Below are 15,321 nucleotides of genomic sequence, written 5' to 3'. Positions count from 1 at the left end.
TCTTCCTGAAGATTCCTGCTTTTACGCATCTAAAAAAAGCAAACCAGGGGAGCTAACGGTGCATTGGCCTGTGCCGAGGGGGTGACCCGCGGCAGCGCTGGCTGTCCCCGGGGAGGGGGACGCGCCCCCGGCTGCTGCCTGCCGCTGCCAGGAGCCCACGTGCCGCAGGAGGCTGCGGCCGGGGGGCCGGGGTTTAACCTCAATTTTCCCCGTGAAGGGAAGGTCTGGTCGCATCGTGTTGCTAAGAACCAGGATAACAGCCAAACACCTTTTCTTCTCTGTGCTACTTTAATCTTCGCCGTTTCAGGAGCGGAGAACAATATTGCCCTTTCATTAATCCCAGCTCCCGTGCAAAGTCTCAGCTTTAAACCGTGATGGAAACTATGCCATTAAGGGCCTTTTTGTGGCAGAGCGAGGCATTAAAACATTACTTTCCCCTCATTTTAGTAAGAACCCACCTCAACAAAGCCGCTTAAAATTGCTTAGATGTGTATTCTCAAAATTCTCGCCCTTTAATAACAAGACCATGATAACTGCTGCCTGGGTGTCACCACAGAGGACAGCCACCACGTCCCCAGGCCTGGGGACATTAAAAGGGGCTGCTCCATCCACCATTGCCCTCCAAGGGGACGGGGCCCCGGCGCGCCCCAGGCTGGACGCCCACGAGGAGCCCCAAGGACGAGCAACCGCTTGAATACAGGAACCGCCGGCGGCCGGGCTGCAGGGGAGCTGGGGCCGCGCTCGGGGCTGCCACCTCCCGCGTTAATCATCTTTCACAGGGAGATGTCTAATTACAAAGGCATCCAGGACAGGACTGCAAATAGGGTGGAGAAACTGGATGACCTAAAAATATTTAATTATCAGGAAAAGGGATGGAAGTTACACCTGTAAATAGTTGCAGGAGGAGAGTGTAATATTTTCCATCTAATTTAGGAGGGCCCTCCTGGAAGAAACAGGGCAGAGGATTTCACCTGCAATCACACTTCAGCACATGAAGAAACCCTTCACACACCACCGAGCCCCGGGCACGCACGCACAGATCGCAAACCGGTGCTTTGTTCGAAATCCCGAGCTCACCCAGCGCTGCCGGGAAGGACGCCCGGAGCCCACCCCGGCACAAAGGCGCCCGGGGCTGCCGGCGCGGAGCCCACCCGGCACCTGACCTCCGATAATTGGCATCAACAGCAGCACCACAGCTCGAAAACATTTGGAAGAGGTTTTGTGACACGAGAGGTACTAACTGGGAGCAGCTTGCAGAGCCACATCGGATCCCACGCCTTCCCAAAGCCGCCGTTGGCTCCCGGGCTCCGGCCGCCGCAGCCAGGCACCGTGCTAGCAGCACATCTGCCGCAGCTTCCCCCTTCGCTGGGTCTCCATCCCCAGCCTGCCCGGCACGGCCCACGCCGGAGGCAGAGCCTCAGCGGCTCCGGCCACGCGGCATCCGACGTGGCTCGGCATCGTCGTCCCCTTCCCGTGGCCGAGGGCTGCCCCACACGGCACCCGGGGCAGCTGCCTTCCTCCTCCCTCCTCATCCTCCTGGCTGGAGGGTGAAAAGCATTTGCCCTGCCGCTTCCCCCCGGCTCCACGCAGAGTTCCGGGGAGGGGTCGCAGGGCTCCTGAGCCCCCACATCAGCTCAGCTGGGGTTGGCATGGCAACCGGCTACCCAAAATCTTCTCCACGCTTAATTAGCCGGGGGGCGACGCCGGCTCCGGTCTCTCCCACGAGGTCCCCGCTCAGCTCCGTGCCCCTCGGGGGGCTGCCGGGGACCGGGGAGCGCGTCCGGCTGCACAGCAGCACCACGGGGACGGGCAGGCGCTCCAGTGCCACGGCGCAGAGCACGCCGAGACGCTCCCGCTGACACGGCGACGGTAAAATAAATGAAACTATTACTCATGAATCTACGGCTGTAGAAAATATCAAAGGTGAACCGGAGCAGCATTGTGTGCGAGTTTTTAAAAAGCAGCAACAACTTGGAGGCGAGAAAAAGGAAGGAAACCTGATTTAAGGCGATCATGCGGTGACTGCAGCGAAACGCAGTCCTGCTCCGATAGACCGTACCTGCCTCTCGTGCAGTAAAAGCAGAGGTGCTGCAGCCCCGGGAGGGCCCGCGGGGAAAGGCCACCGGTCCTTCTGCTGCGGGGAAATACGGCCGTACGGGAGCGCCCACCGTCACTCACGGCCAACCCACCCAGCACACACAGGATTTGCACTGATTCTTCTCAGCAACGTCAGCCGTCCCGCGGCAGCACCGGGGCAGAGCGAGAGGGCAGGTTGCCGGCCGCGGGGCAGAGCGACGCCCTGTTGGGCTGCAGGTTCCCTGTGTGGCCACGGAGCGTCACGGACCCTCCGTCCCCTCCGTCCCGGGCCGGAGCGGCAGCGCCCGGCCTTACACGGCCAAAATGCGGGTGCAGCCGCCAGGGTCAGGCTGAGGGAGCCGAGCACCCCGACCACAGCTCGGCCCCCCGGCTCCTCGCTCCCCTCCCGGGCACAGACCCAACCGCCGGGGCTCGGGCCGTCGCCATTTCTCAAATCGCCAGAATCCGTTTTTTCCCCTCTGCACAACCGCGCCGCGACACCATGGGGTTATAAAAAGGAGCGATCGCTCTGGGAAAGATGGCATAAAGCATGACGAGGGAAGATCATCTCTTCATAGAAAATTTTATATTGTTTACGACTTACTGTCTGTGAACATAAAACAGTTTAACCAGCCAACCCTAAATCACAGTGACAGCTTTACACTACCCACAAACCTTTGCTCGCGCTTATCCAGCTCAGTCCTACCTACCTCCCCTCCCCATTTTCTTTTTCCCCAAACGCTCGCTCCCCCCTCTCTTCTCCGGGAGAGCGGCACACGCGTGTGCGCACGCACGCAGAGAAGCGGCCGAGCCGAGGCGCGGCGGGCACCGAGAGGGGCGCGGCGGGCACCGAGAGGGGCCCGGGGCCGGAGGCCAGAGGGACGAGCTGTGTTCCCAGCCTTGCTCTTCATCAAGACCCCGGACAAGTCACTTCCCCGTCGCTGTCACCCCTCCTGCCCCGGTCCCCCCCGTCCGCTCAGCCCCGGCGCTCTTTGGGACGGCGCCTCGGCACAGGGCAGCCGCAGAGCCCTCGCGCACGCACGGCCCCGTGCGACCTGTTTTATCCGGCACCTCTAATCCCCGATGACAGCGGCCGGCGCGGGAGCGGGACGCGGCGGGACGCTTTGCCTCCCTCCCACGCCGGAGCGGGGCGGCGGCCGCCCCTGTCCCCGGGATCAGCAAAGCCTCCCCCGCGGTCGCGTCCCCCGGGGCCGCCGAGGTCCCACGCGTCCTCGCCTCTCCCTGGGGACGTTAAGGAGCCGAACGTACCTCTGTGCCGGGGCGCCGGCTGGCAGAGCAAGGCTGCGCAGCGGCGCCGGAGCGCGTGGGGGGGCACGGCCGAGGCCCCTCCAGCAGGACGCGTGGAGCCGATGCCCGGGGCGGCCGCGAGAGCCAGGAGCTGCCTGACCCCAGAGCGGCCCCCGGCACGGGCCCGGCACCTCGTCCCCTTCCCGGGGGGACCTTGCCCCCGCTCGAAGCCGCTGCTGGAGCCCTCCCCGGGAAAGGCCCCGCCAGGCTCCCGTGCCGGCCCTGGGACGGGGTTCGGCGGCCACTAACGAGCTGAGACACGCTCGGGGTTAGCTGCCGCATTTACCATTTTTTCCCCCGCTTAAAATAAATCCGAGGCTTTCCTCTTCCAAGTCTGCTGAGCTGATGCTACGCGGGAAACTGTGAAATGCTCCATGACGGCATGTTCCCCGTTGCTCTTAATCCACTGCTAATTAAGATCACGTGTGACGCATGCCTGAGCTAAGTGGCCATAAAATGCTATTGTTGCAACTCGATAGCAAACCAAATGGAATAAAATTACAGCGAAATCCAAGATTAAGGATAACTGTCTCACAAAATACAGTGCTTAAAAATAACACGAGGCAATTTCCTCCCGATTTTGGGAAAAATTGCCACCGCCAGCAGCATCCTCTGTACACAGCACAGCTCAGCCTCTGCCTCCCCGGCTCTGCCACCAACACATCTCAGCAGCAGCGCAGAGCACAGCCCTGCCCGACTGCCACAGCCCTGCTGCGAGCCCACGTCCGCAGCACCCACGCGCGGTCCCGCGGGGCACGAACCAAACCGCCCCGGAAGGCTCGGCCGAGGGCCAGAGCCCCCCGGGCACCCCAAGCCGTGATCTGAGCCGGCGGCCTCCCCAGAGCCCGTCCCGAGCAGCTCATCCCAGCCCATTGCTGGCATCGCTCGTTCCCGCAGGAGCGCGAGCCGGACGGGTGGGAACGCCGCGCCGGCTGCTGCGCCCGCTCGGGGCTCAAAGGACCAAGCCCCTTCGTCCCCGCTGCCGGGAACGATGACAGCCTTTTGATGAGGGCGGTTTTAAGAGAAAGAAAGCGGGGGAAAAATCACGTTATCAGAGGAGGAATCGGCTGCGCGGCCGAGCACGGGACCGAGCGTTCGGATCAAAGCTCTCTGCTCCCCCCGCGATGCCCATCCTCAGCGGGGGGACACGGCCCGCACCCTCCCCCCGAGAAGCGCCTTGTGAAGGTCAGAGCCATTTCACGCTCAGGAGCCAGGCTGGGGGCTGGCACGGGACCAAGGCCAGTCTGTAACATTTCTGTGCAACCGGCAGCCGCTGCCGAGGACTCCCCTTCAAAATGACCCCGTCCCTCCCGCCGCCCGTTCCCCCACCCCGCCGTCTGCACCCTCCTCGCCCTCCGCAGCGACGCCTCTCGCCCTCTCCGACACGGGTCCCGCTCCCACGAGACCCCCCCGTTTCCCCTCAGCGCATTGAGAAACCGCAGCTTGCTCCGCTCCCCTCCCAAACACCCCGTGGGCGCTGACCCCCACGGCCCGGGCACTGGACTGCCAGCCCGCCCCAAAATTATACTTGATATGTATTATCTCGGTTTGTTATCTTTTGGCTCGGTCTCTCTTTTTTTTTTATTTTTTAAGGCAGAACCCTCCTGCGGGTGCAGCCAGAGCATCCGCCCCGGCCCCCAAGCCCCCACCCCAGGCAGGCTCCGACCCCCTCCTCGCTCCGAGCATCACACAACAGCCTTTGCACAAGCAAAGCCCGGTAGCTTCTCTATGTCATTTTTTGGCCGAGAGTTTAAATTTTAAGGATCTTTTTAGAATAAGTGTGTTAGGAAAAAAAAATAATCCCTGAAGCCTCTGGCCAGAAATCAGGGCACCGAGCAGAGGGGCAGTGCCCTGATGGGGAAGGCACCGCATCAAGAAAATCCTTCTAGCAAAAGCTAACAGCTAATCAATTTATTTTTTAGTTGAAGTTACCGACTCAATAAAAATCCGAGATTAATTATGATACAGTTATTAATCCACAGTAAACTGAATAGCTGGGCTTTTCAGAGGGAGAGCAAGTTAATGGGGTATTTTCAGAGGATTTAGGAAGGGAGCAGTTCTCTCCAGATTAACGGGCTGGCCCAGGGCTAACGTGCCAAGAGGAGCTTGGGGCTCCCACGGCGCCCGCAGGCCCTTTTCCCCACGCGAAATGGCTTTTTCGGTATAACAAGATCATTTAGTGGAACAGAGATTTTTCTGCCAGTTCCCGGTGGTGGGGGTAAATCTGCCGCTCCCCCCCCAGCTCCACGAAGCACCCGACCCCGCGGGGGCTCGCTGCCACCGGGACCCTCGAGCGACGTCCCCACAGCCCAACGGGGAAGGGAGAAGCCTGGGAATACGCAGAAGGAAGGAAAACGTACAATTACACAACCGCGCTTCTTCAAACGACACCTGATCCCAGCAAACATCTTGAAGACGTGAAAAACCATTAGACTTCTCCCGCTGAGATTCCAGGTTATTCAAATCTGATCTGAAAAAGCTATTTTTAATCATCTTTGCTCACAGCTGAAGGGAGCAGCCGAGGCCAACCGAGCAGGAGGACTCCGTATGCTTGTCCTTCGCTAAATTTACAGAAGCTTAAAATACGAACCCCACTACTGCCTGGCCACGAGGTTATCGATCAGCGCACGGGCAGACGCAGCGTCTGTCGCAGCTGAATATTAAAGACCCTTGAACACACAGGGCGGGCGCGGATCTGCTGTTACGCAGCTCGGGAGAGCCCGATGCGCCGCGTCGACGTCCCCGGGAGGTACGGGCTCCGCTCCCGGCTGGGGTCCAGCAGGAGCGCTCCCCCACCCAGCCCCTGCAGACCCGCGCCTGCCCCTCCCCACTCGCCTGCCGCTCCTTTACATTCCCAACTGCTCTTTTCCCGATATCTATAATTAATCCCATCAGCCAAGGTTACGCTCAGGGGCCCACTCGGCCATGCCAGGCGAGGGAGCGCTGCGAACGCAGCTCCTGGGCCAGCTGGACCCTTTGCTTTCCCTGCCAAATTTCTCAAAAAAAAAAAAAAAAAGTCCCAAAAGCAGGAGAGCCACAAACCACTGCAGGAATCGAGGAGGAAGCCAGAAAAGCCGCCTTTCCCCCCGCAGCATTGCTGGTGCAGCTCCCGGCAGGCTGCCGAGGCTGGTCACGGACGGGGGCTCCCGGCCGGCGGAGCCGGGCACCTTCCCACCACGCCTGCCCCAGCTTTGAGGACATCCCGGCCCCGGCCCAGCCGGCGACACAGCCGTTGCACCCCGATTAGTCCCCAATTAGACTCTAATCCTGCATGTTTGCATATTGTTTAAATCAATACATTGGATTTTATTGCAGACAAAGCACCACCGAGCATCGCCCTGTTTATTAAAGACAATTAAAGGATTCCGTGCATAACGTGAAATCGAAAAAAATTAGATTGGCACCCATTTTCTTGGTAATTAACAGCTGAAGAGCTCCGACAGCAGAGAGCAGCAGGGGGAAGGCAGGAAGGAGGAAACACTCCCTGCAGCCGACCTCCGAGACGCCGGGTGCTGGAGCGGAGCGGGATCACGCAGCGGGATCACACAGCGGGATCACGCAGCGGCCAGGCCGTTCACGGTCAGACCAGCTCCCCTCCCTCCGCTGCTCTCTGCGCCAGGGCACAGCTTTCCCAGCCGATGCTCCGGGTGGTTTTCAGGACTTGTCTACCTGCAGGGTTACCCCAGCCCAGCAGAGAGCACGGCCACGAGCCCGTCCTCCTCGGTCGGCGCGACAGGCTGCGGGCACCCTCCCTTTGCTGGCTGAGCACGGCTCGCCCAGGCCAGCGACCGCCCGGGCGATGCCACGGGGTGCCAGGCTTCGTTCAGTGGTGCTGCACCCCAGGACCCTTCCGGGGTCTCCGGCAGGTTAACGCCGCAGCCCGCGGCTTCTGGCTGGATAAACCAGCCTTCGCACACCGCAACCTGCAACCGCGGGCCAGCGCCGCAGGCTGCGACGGAGGAGCCGTGCGAGGGGAGGGGGTTTCCCCCCAGCACCCAGAAGCAGCTCCGCCTGCTGCCAAAACCAGGGGTTCAGCTGGCACCCCCCGTGCAACACGAGGTAACTCCCACCAGCGGCTGCCAGCCCCCCCCCGCTCCCAGAGCGGCACAGGCTCCCACGGGGTCCCCACGTCCCCTCCCGGGGGCCCATCCCCTCCGCCGCAGACCCAGCGATGCTGAAGCTGTCACACCAATTTCTCTGCTCATGTCAAACCTTTCTGCTCTGCAAACGCACGCAGACAGACATTTCAGTGGCTAATTGGGGAAACCAGGATCTTCCCCTTTGCAAGGAGCCGTTACTTCCACGCGGTGCTGCCGAGCGGGTGGGGACGGCAGCGCAGGGAGCTCCAGTGCGAGCACTGGGGGACAGCACCGGGCAGCCCCGGAGAGGGTCTGGGTACATAACGCCGCAGGGGCGCGCGGAGCGGAGGAAGAGCTCGTGACATGGATTGGCATCGGGGCACAGCTGGCTCCGGGTGTTTTGGCCCAACCCTGCCCGCCTGGCCTCGGTACGGGGTCCGGGGGAGCAGCCCACCAGCCCCCAGGGCTGGGAAAGGCGGCTCGAGGCGGGCTCAGGGCTGGCGCGGACCATGCTGGCACAAGGGACGCCCGGGCAGGGTGTCCTTCCCGCCGCCCCCAGCACCCACCGCCCCCGGCTAAGGAGGGGTACGAGCTGCTGTCAGCTCGGATCTGCCCGGGAAGCCGGGAGACTCCTGCTACAAAGGAGAGCGCTTTCCCCGCCGCGTTTCAGCGCGATGTGAGCTGACAGGGCCCGGGGATGCCGGCTCCGACGGCGGGGGAGCACGACCTGCTCTTTACATCCCGCGACTTTTTTGGGACACTGGTGGAAGGGCCTTTTTTGGGAGCAGCGGACAGCAAGGGAGTGAATCCTGACATGCTCCAGCTCAGCCCAACCTGCGATGGGCAGCCCCCGAGATCAGCCAGGAGGAAAAAGGGAAGGCAGCAAAGCCTTGTCCCCCGTCCCCCGCCCCCGCCCAGCAGCTTGCACTGGCACAAAAGCGGCGCTGGAGGCTGTGCTGGCAGCCAGCACCCCCTGCTTTGGGGGGAGGCACAGCTCTTTCTGCTCGGCACCAGAACGGGGGGGTCCAGCTCCCGGTTGCAGGAGCACGAGGACACCAAGAGCAAACTGAGCTCACTTGGGCACCCTTGAAAAAAAATCACAGTCAGTAATTAAATCACTCTTGACCCAGTTGGATTTGAACTGGCATGTGCAACATGAAAACATCTTTCATCTGTGGACATCCCGTATCTAATTGCTGCTGCACTGCAATTCAACACGAGACAACAGAAATCGATGATTTGCCTTGCAAGAAAATGCCTAATGAGCAATAATTTGTTTTCAAGTTGGGGGTCTTTCTGGCACAGAGCTAATAAATTGTAATGATACTGATTATTGCATCTGTTTGCCAGCTAAGCTCCTCCACAGCTTTGCTCCATAAAATGCGAGCGATTACAGCCTTTGCAGAAATAACTGATCAGAGAAGCCAGAGGGGAAACGGGGAAGATGGAGCAGCGTCTGCGAAAGCCGCCTTTGATGTAGCTGTAGATGTCAGCGCGAGACAGAGATTCCGGCTCAGAGGAATCTTTGTTTAACTCAATTATTTCATTTAATCCATTGTCTTTCAAAAGCCCCCTCTCTCCTCCCAGGGCTCCCCCGGCGCCGACACGTTATCAGAGACCCGCGTTAGCCTGCCCTCTCCGTGGGCTGTGCCGGGCTGCGGCCATCGCCGGAGCAGCAGCTCGCCCGAGCGCGGGCTGGGGGCACGCCGGGCTGCCCGAGAAGGGCGGCTGCTCCCACGACCTCGGGCAGGTGCGTTCTCAGCACCCAAAGGTGCCGGTTCAGCTGGCGAAGGGCTCCAAGAGGACTGCGATGGGGTGCGGCGGGGCTCCCCTGCACCGGGCTTAGCCCAAGCAACCATCCCCTCTGCCCAGCCCTGCCCGCACCCTCCTGCCTGCGCGCTGCAGCCCAGGAGCCTTTCCAGCGCTTGTCCTTAGCTCATTTGAGCAAGGCGGAAAGGGCCGGTCCCCTCTCAGCAGTGGCGCACAGTTGGGTTTGGGGGAAATCAGCCCCTCTCCCAGCGCAGCGGACGCGGGGCCGGGTGGCACTGAGCACCCACAGTGCTAGCAGCACGCTCAGCGACCGGCATGAAGGGGACACGGGCGTCACGTCGGCCAGTTCCCAGCCCTAATTTGTCATTCGTGGCCACGTGCCCTCCCGCGCTCGTGCCTCAGGGAAAGGTTGCCACTAACAAAGCTGGAAATGACATTTTTGAACAAAAGCGTGGGGGAGAAGATCGTCTCCGGACACATGGAGCAGGCTGCGGCGGGAGCAGCGTCCTGCACGGGCGCCGCTTCTCCATCGCCACAGCAGGGGCGGGAGGGATGGGAGGCGAGGGGAGCAGCTGCCGTCTGCAATTTCCCCACATAAGCAAATCGCAGCCCTGCGCGAGCAGAAGCCGACTTCACCTTGAACGCCAGAGCAAAGCGCGCGCGAGGCTGACAGCGCAGCAAACCCCGAGGGCTGCGACTGCCTGCTAGAGCCCTGGACGCCGACGGAGGTCAGGGGCGGCGCAGAAGTACAAAGAGCATACTTGCATGCTCCGAGATTCTTTGGCTCAGTAGGAAACACATCCCTGGACAGCCTCCCATCGAGCCACAACCGGGTCCAGGGGGAGAATCTGGAAGCTGCAGGCTGGAATTTATGAGCCCTGTTCCCATTAAAATAGCAGGCAATATTTCCATCTGTCAGTAAACTGCGATAAACAGACCAGCTCCTTTGCATATCCCAGACCTTGCTCAAACAAAACCACCACCAGGGAGGGCAGGATTTGGCATACAGATGATCATTGCCATGCTAGGAATTCATGGCTCCAGCCTGCCCAGTCTTTAGCAAGAGCAGGAGCAGGTATTTATACAGGCTGATCCCCAGGGGTCTGCCAAGGCCAGGGCCCCGCAGCCAGGGCCCTGGCACCGACTGCAGCGCCGGGCTGCCCGCCCTCTTGGTTTGCCGAGGACGATCATCCTCCCGACCCGGCTGCGAGCCACGTCCCCACAGCACTTTCCTGCCTTTGAGGAGATTCAGTGTTCGGCAGGATGGAAAGGGCTGGAGGGGAGCACGGGTCCAGGTTCACGCCCAGGACCCCCCAGCGCAGATGTGCCGGAAGCCACCAGCGAGCACAGCAGCCAAGGCCCCCGCACCGAGCGTGGCTGCCTCCGTACCCGAACATCACGTGTGGTGCACGCGTGGGACGCCGCCACGATCGCCCATCCCGCTAAACGGGGCTGGAGGGGCCGGACACAGCAAGTTTTACTACCCTGCAACGCACTGCTGCTTTGCTGCTTGCAAAAGCGTCGCGGAGCTGCCTGCCAGTCCTTCAGATGTCATTAAACAAACGTTTCCCGACGGAACTGGGACTGGACTGCAACCCCGGCCTGCTCTTAGCAGAGCGGCTCCTCGGGGACAGCACGCGCGGGCCGCAGAAGGGCAGCTGGGGCGCAGGGTGCCTGGGAGCCGGGGGCTGGCACCGACCGTGCCGTTTTACAGGATTCCAGCACATTCCTGCCCTTTTCCTATCCCCTCAGCTTCTCGTCACACTCACGTACCCGCACAGCGGATAAAAGCACCACTTAGCTACAAAGCGCTCTGGAGACCTCAGCTCATTAATCCAGCTCGTAATTAGTCTGTAAGGAAAGGAGGGCGGTTACCGCGTTGGCTGCCCAGTGCGGCTCAAAGGGGGTCACACCCAGGCCCCCGCGACCGCTGCTCCCCACGGAGCCAGAGACACCCTCCTCGAACAGCAGCAGGGTCCCGGGGGAAGCGCTGGCCCCAGCCTGGGGACACGGGGCTCTGGGCACTGCCCCGGGCACAGCTGCCTGCACCAGCCCTGGGAAGGGCAAATGCCTTTGGTTTTTATCCCTTGGATGCTTAATACCACGCAAACCCTTACAGCCGAAGGCTCGGGCAGAGCTGGTCGATGGCTGTTGCAGGGTGACATTCGCGGGCACGTTTCCCTGCTTTGATGCAGAGAAACTCCGCGGCAGTCAGCCGTACGGGCCCGGGTCGGGTAAACGCCAACAGACGGCAGAGGGCAAACCAGTCCTTCTGCCCTCGCACGAGCTCCGGCCGGCGGCACGGCGCCTGCCCCGTGCCAGCATCCCTGCCACGGCTGAGGGGCGAGGGGCCGGGACCACCCGCCCGCCCCCGGGGGCAAGCGCCAGCCCTTCTTGTACGCTCGGAAAGCGTCCCCAGAGAACTAACAAGAGGGGTTAGAGGAGACTGCCCTCACCAGGGTGACATCTGGGGAAAACACAGGCAGGAAGCCAGGACTTGGTTAGTCAGGCTCGGCGTGACAGGGATCGCCTCGCCGCTCTTTAGTGGAGGCTTTATCCAGCCATCAGACCACGTACTCCCTCCTCGTGCTGCAGCCTGACAACTAGTTAATAGGCAGCTCCGCACCTCCTGGAGTTGCTAACAACATCCAGTGGACGTTGAGCCTGGCTGGAGGGGTGATGCTGGGCTGCTCTCTGGCCAGCCGTAACACGACGGAGGTGTTTTATAATAATTAGGCAATGAACAGGAGCTCCACCGTCCAAAAAAAGAAACCGTCCCCAACTCAGAGCAGCCTCAGATCGCTACGTCCCCAGCATCGCATCGCGTGGGTGCCCAGCAAGGAAAACAGGCCACCGAGCACGTCACCCCCAGGAGTTCAGGTACGGGCGCTTAGGGGCACCCCACAAGAGACACCTTTGCCTCCTAATGCTGCAACGCCCGAGGTCCCGTGCACTCGGCACATCACCTAAACGCTTGGTGAAACAAAACCGTGGACCTTAAAACATCCCGTCAAGGGCAAGCACGGAGTTGTCTCGGCTGCCACTTCAGCTAAGTGGCTTTTGTGATAAACGTCGGTCCCTACACGGAAAACAAAGCCTGCCCTTGTTGCAGTGCTGGTGCTTTCCTTCTCCCTGGAACAGATCGACGCTGTTAAACACATCGACCCCAGACGGCTCAGCTTGTCTGCTTGTTGTAGGGCCCTTAAGTGTCGGCGTCGCAGCAGACGATACCCCAGCGCTCGCTGGGACCCCAGGGAGCTAACGGCAGGTAACAGCTCCCCTTGCATGAGGGGCTCAGGCCAGTGACCTCCCCTGTGCAAACGCACCATGGGAGTCCTCCCCGGGCAGCAAGAAAGAAGCAAGATCCCCCACCGCAACGGGACAATTTGCCAAGGACGTTACACGTCAAAGGGCCAGTGGGATCCAAGGCAGCTACGTACTGCCAGAGCACCTGAGCCCAGGGCACAGCAGGTTAACAGGGGCTGCCAGCGCAGAGCACCCCAACAGAAGAATGCAGGTGAAGTTTCAGAAGACTCTAGTTTGCAACAAAACCTCCAACCGTATTTGAAAATGTCACTTGAGAGCTTTGGAGTGGTCCGCCTTAACCCTCAGCACCAAAATCTAAGCAGCATTTTGAGTCAACAGCAGCCAAACTCAGCACAGTTACAGGAGACGTGCACGGCCGGAGGCTGGAGGGACAGGGTCAAGATGGCACCTGGAAAGCAGGTAGCCAGTCACCCAGAAGCCGACAGCCACTCCACCCTTGGATGCGCTCATCCCATCTGCACAAGTCATCTATGGAAACCCAAGAAGATGCTCATGGAGACACAGAGTACCAGCTACCGCACTTGCACAGAGACAGGACCCACACGTGTCCATCCGTCCGGCGCAGCACCGTGGGCTCTCAGGCCCCAAAACCACTTGAGGACCAGCAGTGACAGGGGTGAGGAAGCCCCTGGAGCTCGGGCAGACCAGCAAGTGACAGACGCCGAGGACACGACGCAGCGTTCCCGAACATCCCACGGTTCCAGTGCGCCAAGCCCAGCGGAGCAGCTGTCCCAGAGCAAGGGCAGCCTCTGGGCAACCTCGGCCTCATGGATGGGCTCCTACCTTGGGCTGCCGGCATCTTCCCCTTGTTGAGCTGCTTGAGGCGCTTCTGGTGGGACTTGCCATTGTAGTGGATCTGCGCCTGCGCGGCCGAGTTGAGCTGGATGTTGCAGACCTCGCAGAGCGTGAACGACTGGTGCTTCTTCTCCCGCTTCATGCGCTGCTCGGGCTGGCTCGGCAGGCAGCTGGCCGCCTCCACCAGCCGCACCCCATTCTCGGGGTTGTGGGATGGACTCAGGGGTCGCTTCATGCCTGCGGGAGGAAGGACAGACCCACCATGAGGACAGAGGGACCAGAACAGGGGGGCCAGGCGAGGCAGGAAAACCCAGCACAGCTCCCACTCCTGTGGGGTGCCCTGCCTGGATCTGGTGGGACTCCCCGTGCGAGAGCAACAGCGTCTGCATCTCTGCAGAGTTGCATTAGGCAAGAAGAAATGAGCAGCAGCATTCCTAGGGGGTTAGTGCTGGAGCAGGGAATAACCCGCTTCTTCCAAGATTCTAGCACCAGACAACGCTCCTTGTGTCAGTTAAAGTCTTTCTGTTCACTCCCGGACAGCACCGTAGGGCGGCCCAAGGCAGAGCTGGGATGGTAACCAACTCTCTGCAGGCAAGAAACTCAACTGGAAGAACTCGTGTGCTGCTCTGGTGTCCCGCAGCCCGTCTGCACCGCAGCAGGAGGAGGACTGGCACCAGCACCTCGAGCCACGAGAACTCTCTCACCCACATTAAGCGGGTGCCTGTCTTGAACGCAGGGCTCTGCGGGACCAACTCCCGCTGGGAGCTCGAGTCCCAGACCCACACAGGGACACCACGTGGAAGAGCTGCCCACGGAAGGGTTGGGGTCAGCTGGGGATGGCCCTCCTGCGGCCTTCACCTCGCAGACACACTTGTCCCCGACCCCAAACTGGGAGCTGGTGGGACATCCAGAACTGAGCCTTGGAGAGGCATGAAGGTCACCTGAGCCCTGCGATCCAGTTACCACCTTGGAGCTGGCAGCTGCCGGTGACAAATACACACAGGCACGCTGCGCCGAGACACCCCGAGGGGCCAAGAGCAGGGGACCAGGGCGTCTGTGGGTGGCCGGACGGGCCCCAAAGGCGCACTGCAGCGATGGCCCTGGCATCCTCGGGAAGGGCTGCGCAGCCACTGCTCGGGGGTTCATCTGCGCACACCTCGGGGGTTAGGGACCAGCCCAGAGGCTTTGGTTTATGCGACGGGCAGCCCGAAGCACCGCGGCTGTCCCTGCCTGACTTGGTGCAGCACCATCCTGGAAAACCTCACCCAGCAGCCCCAGCCCCCCGCTCCTGATGGCGGGAGGCTCTGCGTCCCCCCGGCACGGCTTGTGCCCCGCTGCCAGCACGGCCCCCCCTGCCCGCGTTTGCTGCGGGAGGTGGCAGGCCCAGCTCCCGCAGGCTCCTCTCCGGGCCAAGTCCGGTAATTGCCCCCCATTGCAACCTGAGCACCCCAAACGGTGCTCCCGGTTCCCCGGCGGCGCGCCCAGGCAGCCCGGGGAGCCCGGCGTGGGTGGGTTCGGTGGGGGCCGCCCCCCCCCAGCATCCCGCAGGCGGCGGCAGCGCCCGGAGCCGCGCAACGAAGCCGGTCCCGGTGCGCTGAAAGCAGACGGGCCCAGCTCGGTACCGGTACCCGCACCCGGGGGTACCGGTACCCGCACCCGGGGGTACCGGCCCCGCCGGTCTCCGGCCGCTGCAGCCCCGGCCGCGGCCCCGCGGTGGCGCACGCGCTCCGCGCCGCTCCCCGCGCGTGGGTCCCCGCGGCAAAGCGGAGCGGCCCCGCAAAGCCCTGCCCGGGCCCGCGCTGCGGGAGGGAGCGGTGCAGGGGGCAGCGGCTGCAGGGGGCAGCGGCCCCCCCCCGCCGCGGTGCGTGGGTGCGCACCCCCCCGCTGCCCCCCCCCCCCCGCAGGCTGCGGCATTTCCAGGGCACCCGGGCCGCCTCGCTCCTTCCAGCGCCCCGGAGGCGACGAG

At 62.0% G+C, this 15,321-nt stretch overlaps 1 protein-coding gene across 3 annotated transcripts in view; it reads right to left on the bottom strand.

The window, feature by feature from the left end:
• Nucleotides 1-14,534, bottom strand: part of C22H17orf113 (chromosome 22 C17orf113 homolog) — a 35,668-nt gene extending 21,134 nt beyond the window's left edge. The window contains exon 1 of one of the 3 annotated variants that reach the window (XM_075523224.1): nucleotides 13,344-14,534. In XM_075523224.1, coding sequence (XP_075379339.1) covers nucleotides 13,344-13,744 — 401 coding nt within the window. In that variant the 5' untranslated portion in view covers nucleotides 13,745-14,534. The remainder of the gene's footprint in view (nucleotides 1-13,343) is intronic. The other 2 variants (XM_075523226.1, XM_075523229.1) reach the window with 2 other exon arrangements.
• Between the last annotated feature and the right edge of the window lie 787 nt (nucleotides 14,535-15,321).

The sequence above is a fragment of the Mycteria americana genome, chromosome 22, assembly GCF_035582795.1.
Source record: "Mycteria americana isolate JAX WOST 10 ecotype Jacksonville Zoo and Gardens chromosome 22, USCA_MyAme_1.0, whole genome shotgun sequence".
NCBI lineage: Eukaryota > Metazoa > Chordata > Aves > Ciconiiformes > Ciconiidae > Mycteria > Mycteria americana.
The sequence above is the reverse complement of the archived record's forward strand: the minus strand, read 5'-3'. Positions and strand labels throughout refer to the sequence as shown.